Genomic DNA, 17,122 nt, shown 5'->3' with positions numbered 1-17,122 from the left:
TAGAGTAGAAATAAGTAATACTTAAGGCTGTTTTAGGCCTGAGGGAAACCTTATAGGTTTTTTCTTTCCTGAAATGTGAGGCAAAATTATTTTTTTTTTTTATTTGAACCTGTGTGGAACTGATAGAGGGTGTTAGTACGTGGCAGAAAGATTGCACAGAGGTGGCATTTGCCTCTGCATGTGTGTGAACATCACTGTTTGTTAAACACACCTGTTTAATAGCTGTTTAGATGCTGAAAAGAATTGGAACCATTTCGTCTCTTAATGAACTATTTAGGCAAGTGGTAGCTTTGGCTAGAGACTTACTACAGTGTTTAGTTCTATATTTAGATAGTAAAAATAGTAGGAATTTTTTCTTTGTAATATGTTTTAATTTTGCTAACTAAAACCACCATTGTTTTAGGTGGCTATTACAACACTGATAAACCATATCCTAGAGGCGAGATCCTTATTGGAGGGCAGAATGTGACTGCAGGCTACTACAAAAACGAAGCACGAACCAAAAAAGATTTCACTGTTGATGAGAATGGGCAGAGGTGGCTCCATACTGGAGACATTGGAGAGTTTCATCATGATGGGTGTCTAAAAATTATTGGTGAGTTAAATTCAGGTGAACATATGTGTATATATACTCACAGTTTTCAGGGCTGCTAAATACAGTAATTAACAACAAAAAAGTCTCCATATCTTGGCATGCAGTCTAAAGCCCTCCCATTTATCCCAGGAAGTTCCGATATGTTAATGGAGGCTTGTTTGTGTGGTTTAGAAGTTGTTTTTTGGTTACTTTTGAAACAGTCTTAACAGTGACTCCATATGTTAGTGAGACGGGGTAGTAATTAGAAAATTAAGTATAAGCTAATTCAGTAGATAAGCTGCCTTAGATTGTATAATTGTGAAAGTGTGGAATTTGATTGGTGAAAAGGCTCTTGGGGTGATACGTGCTCAGGAACTAAATAAGCCTTTTTTAAATCTTGGCATTCTTTAATAAGAATGTCCTTTTATCATGTAGGAACCAGGGGAAAATATACTGAGATAAAGGTGTTAATACACAAGCCGGTGATAGGTTCATAGTTTTTTGACACCTGTAGGTGCAAAATTAGGTGCGTTATAAATGACCAGGAGTCTCTTAAAATCAGTAGGTGATTCAGGGAGCTTTTAATCCTGGAAAACGAAGCTTATTTGGTTTATTGTAGGAGAAAAATCTTAGGTCCCATTGCAGTTGTCTTGCACTGGTCAGAGAGGTCAGACAGCTGCAAACCCCCTGGCCTGGTCACACAAAGCAGCACAACAGTACACGGTGAAGGAGAGGTGCTGCCACCACACCTTGGGGATAAGGCCCCATCCTCACCTTTGTGTTCTTTGGGCTATGTACAATAACATTGAGTTATTTGGGCTTAACTTTTGGTTCCCGTTGTTGTTTTTCAAGTAACAAGTGGACAGTTGCTCTTTATATATGGATTTAGCCTGAAATAAATAAGAAAATGTCACCAAATGGTGCATTTTCTGCCTTGAGTGTCTGCACCAGAAAGCACAAAATGTGTGCTCCTAGCTAATACTGGCTTTTGCATAATCCTAGTTGTCTTCCATGCACATGATGGTGCTGTCATATAGGAAATGCTGTTCTAAAGGCAGAAAATGCATGGAATTGTAATGTCCTTTGTTTTGGTGTGAGCAACGGATTGATAAAATACAGCGTCTGGAAACCTGACTTTAAATGTTTCTGGTACATTCACCAAACATGAGTCAGCTTATCTTTTGGTATTTATAGATGCATTTCAGAAAAATCTAAAATCGTTGTCTAAAAGTTTTCTGTTCTGTAATTAACTTTTAATTCCTTTTTTCCTCAATAGATCGCAAAAAAGATCTTGTAAAACTGCAGGCAGGAGAGTATGTTTCTCTTGGCAAAGTAGAAGCAGCTCTGAAGAATCTCCCTCTGGTAGATAATATTTGTGTGTATGCAAGCAGGTAAGAGGCAGCTGATACTTTTTTACTGCTCTGTTCTTTGTCTGTCCTATTGAAGCCATAAGCAAAAATTTTTGCCACTTGTTGTGCGACTTTTTTTTTAATCAATTGAAAAAGAATTTACATATAATACAATGGAATAACCTTATTAAAACTAAAACATCTGGAATCTGTGGGTTTTATTTTTTTCTCATTTGTTTTCATTATTTGCTGGAAATGCCAATAATGAGTCTCTTTCATTCCCTCTTCCCCAATCTGAAAAGCAGCTGAGTTCTGACTGCATTAATAATGGACATCACTCAAGCACTTTAGAGATTATTACCTATAGAAGCCTTAGGACACCTTGTTTGTTGCTGTATTTAGTTGTGATCTGTCTTTCAGAGGAAGTACTGTGGTACTTCAGAGGAAGGTAGTAGAAAAAGTCACTGGCAGCCCAGAAGCTGGCTTGCGAGTTAAAATTACTTTTCTTTAACCCCTGCATACACCAGCAGAAGCCTTGAAGCTTAAAACACTCTAAATACTATGCAAACACACAATTAATAAATGATGATCAAATGACCTTTCTGTTTGCTTTCTATGTGCACTAATAAATGAGGCATACAAGGGCTCAAGCATGTCTTAAGTTTGTATTTCTACAGTTTCTTGCCTATGCATAATAGAGACTTACACATATAAATATACTTCAGGTTGTCTTTGTTTTCTTTGACATTTTGATGTTTGAAAAATCATTTTGGAGCTTTTGAATCATCAGAAATATTCTGATTTCCAGTATGGTCCAAAAAAGCCCCACTTTTGATAGAAGCCAGGAGAAGCATACCAGAGAATTGCTCAGTGGTAATAAATAAAAAATTAACTTTTGGGTTGTTCTCCTGGTTCTCTGTAGTTCTTGGGTGGTTTGTGTTGACTAATGGTAGTAAACTGTAAACTTGAGTCCTGACAGTTTGGGATCAGTGGGCTGGCTAACATGCATTGGGCAAGCCGTTGCTGAGAAAATTTCCATTATATTAATCTTTATTTGTGGTTTGGACCTGTTGAGTGAGTCTCATGTTTGATTGCTTTGACTGCCTGAAGTTATGTGCCTTTTCCAAGCACCCTCTATAGTCTGTGGAGAAGGAGCTTCCTACATGTGGTGATTTCTGTTCTTCTAGGATTGAAGTTCAGTATTGGACTCATACTATCAAATTTTGTGTTAATTTTGTCAGGTCACAATAACATTGGAAGCTAAAATGCACTTCTCAGACAGACACTTGACTCTGATAGACTGTCTTGACTATTATTTAAAAACAGGAAAACCTATGAGCAATTTTTAAAGGTAATTTACAAACAAGAGTCCAGATCAAGGACAAACAAGACAAGACGTTCTAGATTGGTTTTGCTGCTGCTGTATTTCTTCTCCAGGCTATTGTGTGTAATGTGGCATAAGTAGCCACATCATACAGATTCCCTGATTGATTGTCCATATGCACATTTCATTGTGGGTATATGCTCACCTCAGCAGTCTGAGCTTCAGAGAGTTTTGTAACAGTGCCTATGACCTCTTAGATCCTGTCTCTCCTTATACTTTGCCTGAGTGATCTCCTATGCAGGAGGAGTCCTTCATTTGTAGCTGTTCTGCCTCCCCCATGCAAAAGGACAAGGAGGGCAGACTTTTATAAATGAGTTGTATCTGTGATTTGACTTTAGATCTTGGGGTGCAAAGCTCCCCTGAACATGGCAATAGGGAATCAAAATTGTTTGCATGATATTGATGCTTCAGAAGCTGTATTGACTTCACATATAAATATTCAGTATGATAAGGAATAAAATGTTTGCTGAAAGGAATCATGATTAGAGTTCTTTCAGGGGAGACTCCTACTGCTTTATCAACACTTCATGCATCCAGGATGCATTAAGTGGGTCTTGAGCATCACCTCAGGAAAATGAGTAGTTCAGTTACCTTAGAAATGAGCAAACGTGGTAATAAAACACCTGAGGGAATTCTCAGCAGAAGTCTCAAGGAGATAAGGACCAGATGTATAGTGCCATTGAATATGTCTGACCGTAGGTCTCAGAGCTCCACGTGGATAGGATTTCAAGCACAGCAAGGGAATGAGGATGTATAGAGTAGGACAGACATTTTGGCAAATTCTTTTAGCATGGGGGGGATGGCTAAGGAGGTCCTGGGGACCAAAGTCTGAAAATTTCTTCCTTCATGCTGTTGTGATGACTTCCAAGACTGGCAAAGCTACCAAATGGAAAAGATCTGCAGAAGGAACAGTGGTGGAGAGGGAAGTAACTGCTCTAGAGAGAAGAAGTACTCTTCAGGATGCTTCTCGAGACAAAACAGTGCTTTAGTGTTTGAACTGTAACAAGTGAAGATTTAACTTCGTGAAACAGAATGAAAAGCTGCACGTTCCAGGAGCTGTGGTGTTCTTTCCAGGAAAAAGCACAGTTGGATGAACCTGCTTGTCCCGAACAAGTGTACTTCTACTCAAGAGGCTGAATTTTAGGTGAATCAGAAAGTTCAATGCTTACCCAGTCAACTGATTATTTCTGTGTACTGTTTATTTGTGGAGACACCGGTGATACTGCTGGACTTGACCTTAAGCATGTCAAAAGACTGCAGGAACCAGGGATGAAAGAGGCAGAGTCCTTTGTTCTGGATGCCTTCATATGCGATACATACACATTAGAGAGGAGAGCCTAGGTGAAGTTACAAGGGTTCAATGCAGAGCAGAGCATGAGTGTGCATGGGGAAGAAAATCAGACCAAGGCGAAAGCAGAAAGTGAGATGCAAGCAGTAATGATAGTGAGACTAATCTGAAATCATTCTTTAAGTACATTCTTAGTAAGAACAAAATGAGAATGGTTTCAAGGCAGCCAGCAGGCAGAGCTTGTGATGATGCTGACAGGGAAGCCTGTGTTTGTAATGGACTCTAATGCAGTCTTCACAACTGCTGTCAGAGGCCCATTATAATTCATGTCAGTAACAAAGGAGAAAATTGTAATGTACAGGAACCAAAAGGATATTTAGAGTTAGTATTTTAAAATTATCTTGGAGACCTTAAAGGACAAGCTACAGTAATCTCCATACCAGGGTTAAGTTTCTGTATGTTACATTAATGATCTGTCTGATGAAAGAGAGAGTTGAAAAGATTTAATATATCTGTAGATAGCTAAGGTGAAATAGAACTAAAGCCTCAGTGGAGGATAGGATGAGAATTCAGAGCAAGCTTGGCTAGATGGAGATTTGCTTGAAAACAGCAGTCAGGTTAAAGAGAGGAATTGTAAATTATATTTACACCTCAACTGCAGAAGGCCAGCATCAGAGCCACCACTTGGTAGCCTGTTGGAGCTGACATGAGTCAACAAGTGCCATGCAGTTATAAGGAAGTATGGCATAACAAATGTATTGCCTACAAGATGCACAATGATCTTTTTGCTCTACCAAGCATTAAAGAGTCTGATTTTCACATGTAGTGCTTCTGAAAAGGTGGACTTCTTGAAAAGAGTCCAGGAGAAAAATGGGTACGTCTGGGCAGAGGTCTGTGATACATGATTTAGGAGGAAAGGGCACTGCTTAAACTCGTAAATAAACTTAAAAAAGGAAGGAAGACTAGAAAGGTGAGAAGGAAAAAAAGTAACAGTCTGTGAATAAATAAATGGCTTCTGTGGAAAAGAGAGGAACATCTGACTATTCTGAGGTAAGCTGCAGGGAGGAGGAGTCAGGAATAGCCATCAGTAAGAGCTTGCAATGAAGCAGTGGTGGTAGCACTCGCCCCATGTTTAAGAACGATTTAGACAAGCATTTGTTACATATATCTGACTGCTCAGGGCAGGTCAATTAATTAGGTGATGATCTGATTTTGCTTTCAACTCTCTGGTTCTGTGAAGGGCTTTGTTACAATGAGTAGAGCTCCTGTTTGAGGCTCTGTTCACATTTTCCCTAAACTGTACACCATCTGAAAAATCTTGAATACCTGTTTCAAGGTGAACTGTGCTTCAGTGTTTTCCAAAGACTTTGAGATCACAGCTTCATATGTTCTGGGCATATCAGGAGCAGACAAAGATTGCCAACAGTCGAGTGAGCGTATGGACAATCACTTAAAGAGAGAGAGAAGTCACTTCCCTTACAGAAACAGGCATTCTTTGAGATGTGTTGTGCATATGCTCATTCCACAACCTGCTCTCCAACCCCTCTTCACTGCAGTCCTCTACTCCTCTACAGTAACTGGATTCTGCAGTTGAGAGGAAACTGAGGTAGGGAAGCCGCACACCAGTCTTCATACCGGGATGCAAAACATGAGGAGAGGCAGGGAGCATTGACACCGTATGGGAACTGCTTCCCAAAGCTTTGAGCATGAGACACAGTGGAATATGCATATGGACAGCACACCTTGAAGCAATCCAGTTACTGTAAGGTAAGTAGCTTCTCTTTCTACTTATTTTTAAGCAGGTAAAGGTAACTTGTGTACTATTTCAGAAATATTATCAGGTGAACAAAAGCCAGCTGTTGAGAGCAATATCTCTGTATGAAAGTGCAAACCCACCCAACTTGAAATGTTATTTTTGAAGACTTGTTTACTTTACTATATTCATACTAAAGTATATTGTACTTCTCAGTTTCCATTCTTATGTCATTGGATTTGTTGTGCCAAATCAAAAGGAGCTCGCAGAACTAGCTCGAAAAAAAGGATTTAAAGGAACCTGGGAAGAGATCTGTAACAGTCCTGAGATGGAAAAAGAGGTACTGAAGGTGCTAGCTGAGGCTGCCATGGCAGGTGAGTGGCTGGGTAGATGGTATCAACCTTGTGGACTGTAATGTCTGTGAAACAGGTAAGTATAGGCCCTAAAAAGATTCCTTGGAGTGTGTATATTTCATAGAACCTATATGAAGTGAAGTTTTTTATACCAAAAGACCCCAACAACGAAACATGAGTTGCATCATTTTGGTTCATGGAACTTCTCTTACTGTGGCCAATAGCCAAGGAAAGAATATAAACCAGGACAAACTTAACAAGTTCAGTTCCCTGTATATATGGGTGTATGTGTGTCTGGTGTTCTTTAAGATGTCCTGTAGTATCTTTTTGGCCTTAGCTGATGGTCCAAAAATAATGTGTGTCATCTGTAGATCCATGGCATGTGTTGTGTGTCACACAGTCTCACATGGTACGTCCTGATGCAGAGTTGAAATAAACCCATGGAGACAGGGGCTCTCCTGGTTTCCAGTTACTTGCATCTGAGGGATTTCCAAAACTAAAGCAGCATCTCTGCAGATAGTAACTTTCAGTAGATTTTTTCTTCCGTTAACTCTTCTGCCACACTTGAAAATTACTCAAATATTCTGTATCAGTATCCACAGTATCTTGTAGCAGAGTTGCACAATTCAGCCACATTTGTGTGAAGAAATGCCTGGTTTGTTCCAACCCTGCCATCTGCCAGCTGGGGTTGGTTCTGCTGAGCTCTGGTGTGGGAGAGGCAGTGGACAGTCACAATGGTGGTCATGATACTTCTGGTGTCGATTATACTTCCCCCTCAGCTGTATCTTTTTCATGCTAATTGGTCATAGTCTGTTAGGCTGTTCTGGTGCAGAATGAAACAGTGGCACAGTGATAGTTTGTTTATTCTCCAGAATAATTTCTGCCTTATTTTTGCTTTTGGCCATTCCTAATCACTGTGTTTTTTTCATAAAGCTGTCACTTATGACCACAGAATGTTTTTTTTAAATGGTCATTGGGAATGTTAAATTTTTCATACACATTCTCTTTGATGTTTCTCTGCAGTGACTGTTTTCTGCTGTTTTTCAGTTGCTCAGTATCACAATGTCCTTCTGCACCTCTTCTACAATCTAAAAATGGCAGATTGCACAGGATAACTATGCATTTGTGTATATTTTTGAAATTTAACTTGAAAATAGATGTTTTGTTCAGATTATTGCTCATCTGTTGGTTACTTTTCTAAGTTGTTTTTTTCTCTTGTATCTGAAACCATTGCAGAAGTTCTTGCAAATGATAGTGTTTTGTGCTAAGTGTGTAACATGCAGAGCACTGTTCTGTTTCAGGACAGGGACCAGCTGCCATATGAACTTAATTTCCTTCATCGATTGAGGACTATCAGGGAAAAAACAACTACCCCCTCCTATTTTTTCAAGCTAAAGTAGTATGGATTTTAAGATTTTTGTCTCCAGATGCTGAGTACCATAACGCTGCTACAGTAGTGTATGTTTTGAGGATGTCACTTCCATGCACTGATGCTTTTCTGAAGTTAGGGAGAAGCACAGATACCTGAACAGCTGGGCTTTATTGCAGTATTTCTGTGGAAACTGGAGAACAGTTACTGGTGGATCCTGTCACTGCTTGTGACCCCACAGGTTATCAAAGCTAACCGTGGGGGTTTAGAGGAGCACTTCATTTATGTCTCGTGCTTTTGTCTGTGAGAATGATTTCTCCTTTTGTGCTTCATTTTAGCGAAATGGTTACAGTTCTGTTTTGTATTCAAAATATTTCTCCTTACAGCTAATCTGGAGAAGTTTGAAATCCCAGTGAAGATTCGTTTGAGCCCTGATCCTTGGACCCCAGAGACTGGTCTGGTGACAGATGCGTTCAAGCTCAAACGCAAAGAGCTCACGGCGCACTATCAAATGGACATTGATCGAATGTATGGAAAAAATGTAAAATAATTCTCCTCTGCACCACTTTGCTACGATGAGCTTGGATCAAATAGGAAATACTTGAATTGCCTGTCTCAACTCAGCACTTGAGATCAACACACAAAACCACCATTCCTCATTTCCAGCTTAAACTGTTATTTCCGATGACATCACTATGATGACTGGCAAGTTTAGTAAATTGTTACGGCAGCAAACTTGTGTCTGTCTCCTTTTTTTCCAGTTTTCTCTGCTACCTTGTCAGTCTGTGGATTTTCCCAGGTCTTTTTGGGAAACCATGATTCTGAAGCCTCAAATTTTTAAATGTTTATAAATCCTGTATAATGTTTTATTTGTATCTTTAAAATTTGGATGTATATAGAGAGAACTTGGCTATATAAGAAATGGTTATACTGGGGGCCTTTTTTTACCTAATTATTTAAAGATAAGGTATTGATGTTGTGACATTATGTACATTGAAAATGCTTGTAACAAGATAATTGTTGAACAGAGAACCAGGTTATTTGCTGCTGTGCTGTTCTTCTGTGTAAATCTGAGGGAGAACATGTTTGGCATTCCAGCTTGAGTAATACACCTTCAATATGTGCCTAATGGTTACTTTTATTTTTATCTGAAAATGGAAAGATGGTCATGGCACAACTCTGCATCAAGGCGGGTGTTAGTTAAAGCTCGTTTAATACAGAAATCGCTATTAACACAGCAGATGTTAAACCTAAGAATAATCTCTCAGATACAGAAATTCCTTTCTTAAATAGCTCATGACCATTTCATTCAGAGCTGAGTTGTGTAGTGCTAATATGAACTCTCAGCATTGTTTTCACTTAACACTTTACAGGTTGGACAGTGTCCTTTTAGCAGAGGGACTCTTAACAACTTTTAGATTTGGACATTACACTGGGTTTGCTCTTTTTTTGTTTGTGAAAGTCTGGCAAGACCCCTGCTCTGCCCTAGCTGCAACCCAAATCTTCCTGGGGGGATTTTTAAAGTCATAATGACAGTTATGTTCTCAGCTCACACAGTGCCTAGCTGCCCTTTGTGCCATTAAAAATCTCCCTTTGATGCTGTGTTCTTTTGTTTAGCACTTTTTGCTTTAAAAACAGGTATTTGAAGCATTTGTCAGCCAGAGTTATGTTGCTTGGTTTGTTACACCAAATTCTTATTTTGGGAAGGAACCTCAATTTTTGTTTCACTAGAGATATATGGATATTGTTTGAAGAAATGTGTGGGAACTTTTCTTCAATGAGAGTGTTTAGATTTATTTCAGGTGTGAATTTTATTTTCAAAATATTTCTGGAAAGAATATTCACGGTTACATGAGAATGTGAGAAGGCATACATCAGTCAACCTTGTGATGGAGCAAATATTAAAATGGCTTTAATTTGGAGATTACTTTCATGTGTATCCTTTACTTGTAGTACTAAAAATCAGGGACCTCATGCTCACTTAGTCCCCTGCTATAGTAGCACATAGCAATGCTGAAGGGCAGAAGCTTTGTTTGGGGGAAGGAGTTGCTGCCTGTTAGTGTTTGTGACATGGAGTTCTGGGAGCTATTGGATGTGCAAATTCTCATTTAAAAAAACCTCTGAGATATTCTTTAACACTTTCCAATGACTGTAGAAAGCAGTTTCCTAGGAGTTGAAAGTTATCAAGCAGGTTCCCTGTACTTCAGTTTTGATGAAATGATAAGGTAGTTTGTGCTATTCATGGGTTTCTCCTGCTGCTGTCCATGAAAAACTGTTAACATTTGGTGAATCTTGGTGTAAGTAATCAAATGGATAGATAAGCATCAAAAAGAAATTGGAACCGTATTTATGAGATTACTGCCTTCAGATATCTAGATCACAAATGAAATGTTGAAAAATGACTGAAGAATCCAACTGTGGGAAAATTGCCAAGGCTGTAGGGAAGTGTCACACCATTTATTAGACATTGCTAATATTAAATATGTATCTCTTCTCCGTCTTAAATTCTTAAATAGTTCACACTCAGCACAAACTGTACGTTGTTCAAATATTTTTTTGTGATTTTTTTTTCTAGTGAAAATTAATAAATTGCTGAAGTATTATGTATATCACTTGGTGCATTGTGCAGCAGATGTAAGAAAACAAATCTGCTTTGGTTAAAGAAATCTGAAGTTAATATTTTGTTCTGCTAAGGGTTTAAATCCATTTTGGAGAAATTGCATAAATGAAACTTTTAAAATTGTTTGGAAATAGTAGTTTCAATTTTTCTTCTAATCCAGTCACAAGATGGGGTTGCAGTCTAACTATGCATTTTTTATTTTATAGTTCAGGTCTGTTTATGTTTAAAATGGATGTGATATATATAGTTCTTCCTTTATTAAACATCAGATTCATTGTGCACATTTATTTCTTCAACAGAATGTGAAACTAAAGCAGTTCATTAAGACTAGTCTCAGTGTTGGGGATAGAAAGACTTTTAAAAATACTTGTGATGAGTATGTTTTTGCTTTTGATTTATAACAAAAGACAGATTCCAATACTGCTAGAATGAATACTTCCATGTCCCATTGAGGCTGCCTGTCCCGTGGGTGCCCTCACTTCCTGGGAAGTGACTGGGGCTGGGAAGGGATGGTAAATCAGGTTGCAGTTCAGGTGTGGGGCTTCCTTGCGCTGGTGGCCCTGGTTCTGTAGGCTGCCAAGCCTGCCAGGTACTTCTGGCTGCCACCACGTGCTCTCACATTGCTGAGCAGAAGGACAACTGTAGAGGACTTTGTTGAAACCCTGCAGAGATGCACTCCTTGCCAGCTGGGAATTTGCCTAGGCTCTCTCCATATTTTTTTTTTCCTGGTGTGTCTTCCCATGCCCAGTGTAACAGGAACAAAAGTACCTGCTGGAATGTACTGCACGTGTCCCCAGGGCTGCCGACAGCTGTACAGTAACTTAGAGTAGTGCATGGTTGGAAGTAATGGTCATGTGGAGAATTTTGTAATGGAAAGAGCTGTAACTTTATACAATCTGAGTTCAAACTAAGAACAAGGGGCATATACCTCACCTGAAGGGCCCCCAAAAGAGGGGGATTTTTAACAAAACTTTTGTAAATACAAGCTTCCCAGGTCTTTGAATCATTGGAATTGTTACTACTTACTCTGTTATGAAAATTTACATAATATCATTATTAAAATGATTGACTAAGAAATTCCAAGGATCCTGTGAATCTCCTTTAAATTTCCACAATTACTTAAAAAGTTTTCAGGACTTTAGGCTAAATTCACTTTAGATCCATAAGTGTTCTTTGCAGAGGATAGTGGTTCTGGGGTAGGTAGGAACTTTAAAAGTTACATGTCAGAGAAGACAGTGCAAGTTCACTGCTGCTGCTGCAGGTCACACAGAGGCAGGGGCACACCTCCATGGGAGCTGTGGTGAGCAGTAAAAGACTGTGCTGAAATGAAAGCAAAAAGCAACATGCAAATGGAGCTAAGGACATAACGCATACCTACGTCCCACTGGTTTATAGACAGGATGCAGAGAAGGGTATGGAGTCAAAACCATACATTAAGAACACCTTGTAAAACTCAAGTTTGTGCAGAAATTGCTATAGGACATGAAACTCCTTTGCAATAACCTTTGTTCTGCTAAAATTCAGACTTTTTATTCTGTACTAAAATTACATTTAGGCAATGCAATGCAGCATTTTTAATTTCTATTAATGTGATGTATTAATTACTTTGGACTCAGTATAAAATTGTGTACATCTGTTTCTTTACTGGCAGGAGGAACAATCTTCAACTTGTGTACACCTTGGACCAGGCTGAAATGTTAATTAAATGACCAGTTGTATATTATTGTAATGGGTTATTTAATGTAAACTCATTTTCAATGTGGTCTTGGTTGTTACTATGAACTGCCTGAACGTTGTATATCCTAATTGAGTTATATTGTATGAATTATTTATTTGTAATTGGATATCATGTTTCAAAAATAAAATTAATTTCACAAATCTGGACCCATATGTCCAGTTTTTTCAGCGGCACTTCATTTTTATCTGAGTCTGGATAATTTATGGTTTTAAATTAGTGGATTCAAATTATGTTAATTGGGTACATGGCTGTTAAGGAGGTTGCTGGGTGTCCTGGATTTGGCTCAGATAGTCTGTTTTCACAATGGCCAGTATGGGGCTGCATTTTGGATTTGTGCTGAACATAGAATTGATAATATAGAGATATGTTTGTTATTGTCAGATATTTCAAATATATGTGACTGTTTCAGACTGAATGCTGCGTCAGGAGTTACCAGTTTAGCCTGGATTTTCACTGCAGGAAAGTTAATCCTGCTTGGTCGATTTTTTTTTTTTTTTTTTTTTAATTTGCATATGATGTGTTATTTACCCTGCTTAAAAGCACCAGCTGTGGTAAATACCTGATGTAAAGCTCTAAGCTTCTGACTTATTTACCTGTCCAGGTGTGCTAGGGCTTATATTTGGTGTGTAATTTTCCCTAGGTTTGTGGGTTGAAGGGTCAGATCCCAAAGTGATGTTAGATGCTTGCAGTTGGAATTCTTAAGAGATCTCGGGTACTTTTAGTTTTGATTACAAACGCACAAAGCATTGCTGGTAACCATCCAGCCTGGAGGCATCTCAACAGATGCCTCTTTTTCTTCGTTTTTTTGGGTCTCTATTTACAGATTCCCCAAATGCCCAGGGTCATAGTGCCAACAAAATGTCAAGCCTTCCCTGCTGCATAGCTGATCTTTATTTTATCCCTCTAATCAGCCATGATTAGCTTTTTCCTGAATCGGTTTTTTTCTGTCGGTTTTTTTCCTTTCAAAAATACTGGGTTTTTTTTAAGACTGAAAACTTCTTATTTCAAATGTTTTAGGATAATATGACACTTTAATTGATTTTTTTTTTCTTTTTCCCTTAGGCATCTATAGCTGCTAAAATGCTATTAGGGGTCTCTTTAATAAAATAAAGAGAAGTAAACAAGTTCAGAACTACTATAGTAATTTATTATAACAACTAATTTCAGAAAGGATAAACATCATAATTTTTCAGAAAATATTAAGGAAGTCATTAGAGAGGCATAGGCTCCAAAATAGATACAATAAAAATAAAAAACACTGTAGATCTGAATTGCTGTTACTGTCTACACCAAAAAAATAGGGGAGACAGCAGGGAAAGGAACACCCAAGCAGCTGAAAAAGTGAGTAATTTTTTTTTTTTTAAGAGTTTTAACACTTGCGAATAGTACTTTTTAAAGATGTTATTATTTCTGGGTATGCACAGTTTCCATCTTGGCAATGAAAGTTAAAGGGAGCCCCAGGTCTGTGTTGTGTGCACAGAGCAGGACTGTACTTACCTGCTGTCCCAGGGGAGCTGATGGGAATGTTGCTGAGCTGGGGCTGTGACCTGGGGGGGCCCTCAGCCTGCCCTCCTGTTTGAAATGTTCTCTTGCAGATCAAAGGTGAATGGTGTAGAAAACTAACTCTGGCTTTCCCTAGAAATGATTCTTAAAAAGTGGATTTGTGCACCCTTGGCAACCCAGGGAACTGATGGCAGGTGTGCCTTTTCTTTGGGCGAGGCAGCCAGCGGAGAAATATTTCTATTTTGGGATGAAAGGGCTGGATAGTGTTTATTGGCCTTCTGAGGTGCCAGTGAAAACTGGGAAATTAGGAAATGCTCCCAGGAGAGGTAGCTTTTGCAGGTGGGTAACTGAAGCTGAACTTCAGGGCCAGAGCTGGTGCCAGTGCCCTGTGTCTGCCCGTACCTGTCTGGCGGAGATCCAGCTGCTGTGACTGGAGGGAAGGTAGCTAAAAGTTTCAGAGAACGTGAATATTTTCTCTAGTGAAGCTACTAAGTATTAAAATAGACACCTGTAGCTTTCAGCAAGTAATGTCTGTAAGATCTGAATCCCAAATTTCATTACATATTGGTTTAAACTAAGTTTTTTCAGCATTTTGTTCCTGCTTTACGTGTAAACCAGTGCTTGGCTTTGGCTGCCCACCTACCCAATGTACAGACCTTGCAGCCCTCGCACAGGGCTGGGCGTTGGGCCACTTCCATCTGTGTGTGGTCCTGGACAGTGTCCCCAAACTGCTGCCTGCTCTCCAGGACAAGATAGCTGGTAGAAAAGCAAACACTGTTTCCCTCTTGAGGTGGGTGAGTTACTTTTGCTGGGACAATTCTTCAATGCAAGAAATGCCAAAAAGATGTTTTATGTCAGACTTCAGGGGTACGCAGCACTGCCCAGTGCAACAGCCGGAAAAAAGCCACATGTGAATCCCTAGTCCCTGAATATCCATGTGTTCCAATGTACTCATTCCCACTTTATTACAAGCATGTGTTTATTTTTTTCTCTGAGGCTGTAGTGCTTTCTATTGGTGGCAGGGTTGATTAGGGTAGTTTGTTTTTTGTTTTGGTAATTACTTGCAGATAATAGAGATAACTTTGAATGTAAAAGTTCATATGAAACTTTAATGGAAAAGTTTATATGGCTTCCCACTGATGAGCAATTGCAGTTGTGTTTGGCAGCAGGCCTGGTGGCTAGTGTCCTTAATTCCTCTGAAATGGCGAGATTTTGACGTAGATCCTTACATTTCCATCGAGTTTCAGGCTCCTAGAGAGGATGGGGGAGAAAGCATCATCATTTTGAAATATTAATAGCAAAAGAGACTGTCTATTGTATCAAATTCCCATAAAATTCATTTTATCCCAACCTGGTAAGACATCCTGGTTGCTTAGCTAATAATACAGGCTTTGATTTAGAGATTTATCTTAATGATGCTGATCAGACACAGTTCAGTTTTTTCTAAATAAGATTTGCATCGGGGATTTTTCTGCAAACTCTCTATTTTTGATACGTTTCCTGGTTGTTTCTGAATCTTAAGCATATAAATTTACAAGATTTAAGAATGTCTTGGAACACATGGTGTCTGTTATTTAGTGTAGTTGGAAGGTAGGTTGTGGTTGCTTAACAATCTATAAGGAAACTAGTTGCTAAAACTTGGTAAGAATTTTGTTTCATCAGTTCTCTGGATCTCACGCACGTTTACTGGTTATTACTGCCAGGTTTCTTGGAAATGAAATGGTTTTGCTTAATTTTGTTGCAATTCAAGACTTGGTCTGTTCCAGCTGAAGTAGTGTAATAAAATTAGCAGGAAGGGTAAGAAGGCCAATGAGCAATCTGGCCTGTTTAGCAGCACATCATCTTTCCTCCCCCTTGTCAAAGTTGTGTAAGAGCTGTATAACAATAGGGGGAAGAAAAAAAGGAGATTTTTTCAAGAATAATTTCTATATCAAAATGGGCCAATCTGATGTTTTCCAGGACTGGGAGGTGACAGGTCTTGTTGAGGGGTGTCCAATGGGGAGTGTGTCCTCAGGGCTCCTTCGCTAAGCCCCAGGAGCCACTGTGGGCTCTGGATAGCCTAACTTTAGTTTGCTCAAACACAGTGGTCCTTCCAGTGCTGGTGTTGCCACTGAGCATTCAGAACACTTTCTGTGCCCTTGCAGGCCCCCCAAAGCCCCAGTCTACTGGGTTTGTAATTTGCTTCTGTATGTATTCATTGATGTGCTGTTGACAATGTATTTTGCAGTAATTTTCCTAATGTTTTCATAAATAGATGAGATTTGGGACTTTCCCCAAAATTTTTCCAAGGGAACTAAGGGATACTTGGTTTTTAAATAATTTTTCCATTTCCTTCTTTCAGATTCATTTTCTACCAGTAACTTTTCACTATGCCATGTGCTGATTAGACCTTTCTGGTATGGATTTTGTTGTTTGTTTTTTTTTTTTTTTCCCCATAACTGATTCTTTGTCAATTATTTTACAAAATCTGGACTATATTAGATGTAGATAAAATGGATTGCTTGCACAGGAGGCGTGATGCTAGCTAAGTCTTGACTGGCAAAGATTTCTAGATATAACTTTTTCTAAAATGCTGAAACAGTGAGGCTGTGGCTGCCAAGTGTCACGTGGAGCAGCCCGTGCTCAGGGCACCACCCTGCCTTTGCTGGTCCTTGTGGAAGGGTGAGCCCATGGCTAATTTGGTGGAGAGAAAGAACTGCATTTGAGAAATGCCTGCCGTGAAAGCAAAGGCTTGCTGTCCTCAGCCTCTGGTTTGAGCATCTGTGAATAGCCAGTGCTGCTGGCCTGCAGCAGCCCCGGTTCAGTGGGAAATGGAAAACCTGGGGGGGGGGGAAGTATGAAAAAGAATTAAATTAGCCAAATATTCCATAGTTAAACAAGGCACTGAATTGCCATGTGATGTCTTATTGTTTAAGTGACTTAAAGACTTGCTCCTGGTGCCAGGGTGCTGCCCCTTCTCCACCAGCCTCTGTGCTGGGGGGCACCGGCTGCCCTCTCCTCTGCTGAGAGCAGATAAACCCTTGCCATTTCCCTTCCGTACCTCAGTGAATAGCTGGTTAATCACCTGTGTTGCTGCATCGCTCCCTGAGCGCACGGCGGAGATGCTGCCCCGGGGAGCCGTGGCTGTGTGTGTGAGCCGTGGCTGTGTGTGTGAGCCGTGGCTGTGTGTGTGAGCCGTGGCTGTGTGTGTG

The 17,122-nt window shown here is 39.6% G+C and overlaps 1 protein-coding gene across 2 annotated transcripts in view; it reads left to right on the top strand.

Annotated features, from left to right (window-relative positions):
- Positions 1 to 12,574, top strand: part of ACSL3 (acyl-CoA synthetase long chain family member 3) — a 37,176-nt gene extending 24,602 nt beyond the window's left edge. The window contains exons 12-15 of one of the 2 annotated variants that reach the window (XR_003534714.1): positions 404 to 595; positions 1,851 to 1,965; positions 6,170 to 6,362; positions 6,565 to 6,681. Coding sequence is in view for 1 of the 2 variants with exons in the window: in XM_027686054.1 (XP_027541855.1) it covers positions 404 to 595; positions 1,851 to 1,965; positions 6,565 to 6,722; positions 8,457 to 8,620 (629 nt within the window). In the remaining variant the exon portion in view is untranslated. Of the gene's footprint in view, positions 1 to 403; positions 596 to 1,850; positions 1,966 to 6,169; positions 6,363 to 6,564; positions 6,723 to 8,456 lie in introns of those variants that run through there. The other variant, XM_027686054.1, reaches the window with a different exon arrangement.
- Positions 12,575 to 17,122: the final 4,548 nt, after the last annotated feature.

This window comes from Neopelma chrysocephalum, unplaced genomic scaffold (assembly GCF_003984885.1).
Source record: "Neopelma chrysocephalum unplaced genomic scaffold, ASM398488v2 Primary Assembly neopelma1_70, whole genome shotgun sequence".
Lineage (NCBI taxonomy): Eukaryota > Metazoa > Chordata > Aves > Passeriformes > Pipridae > Neopelma > Neopelma chrysocephalum.
Note: the sequence above shows the minus strand (reverse complement) of the source record. Positions and strands in the feature narration are given on the sequence as shown.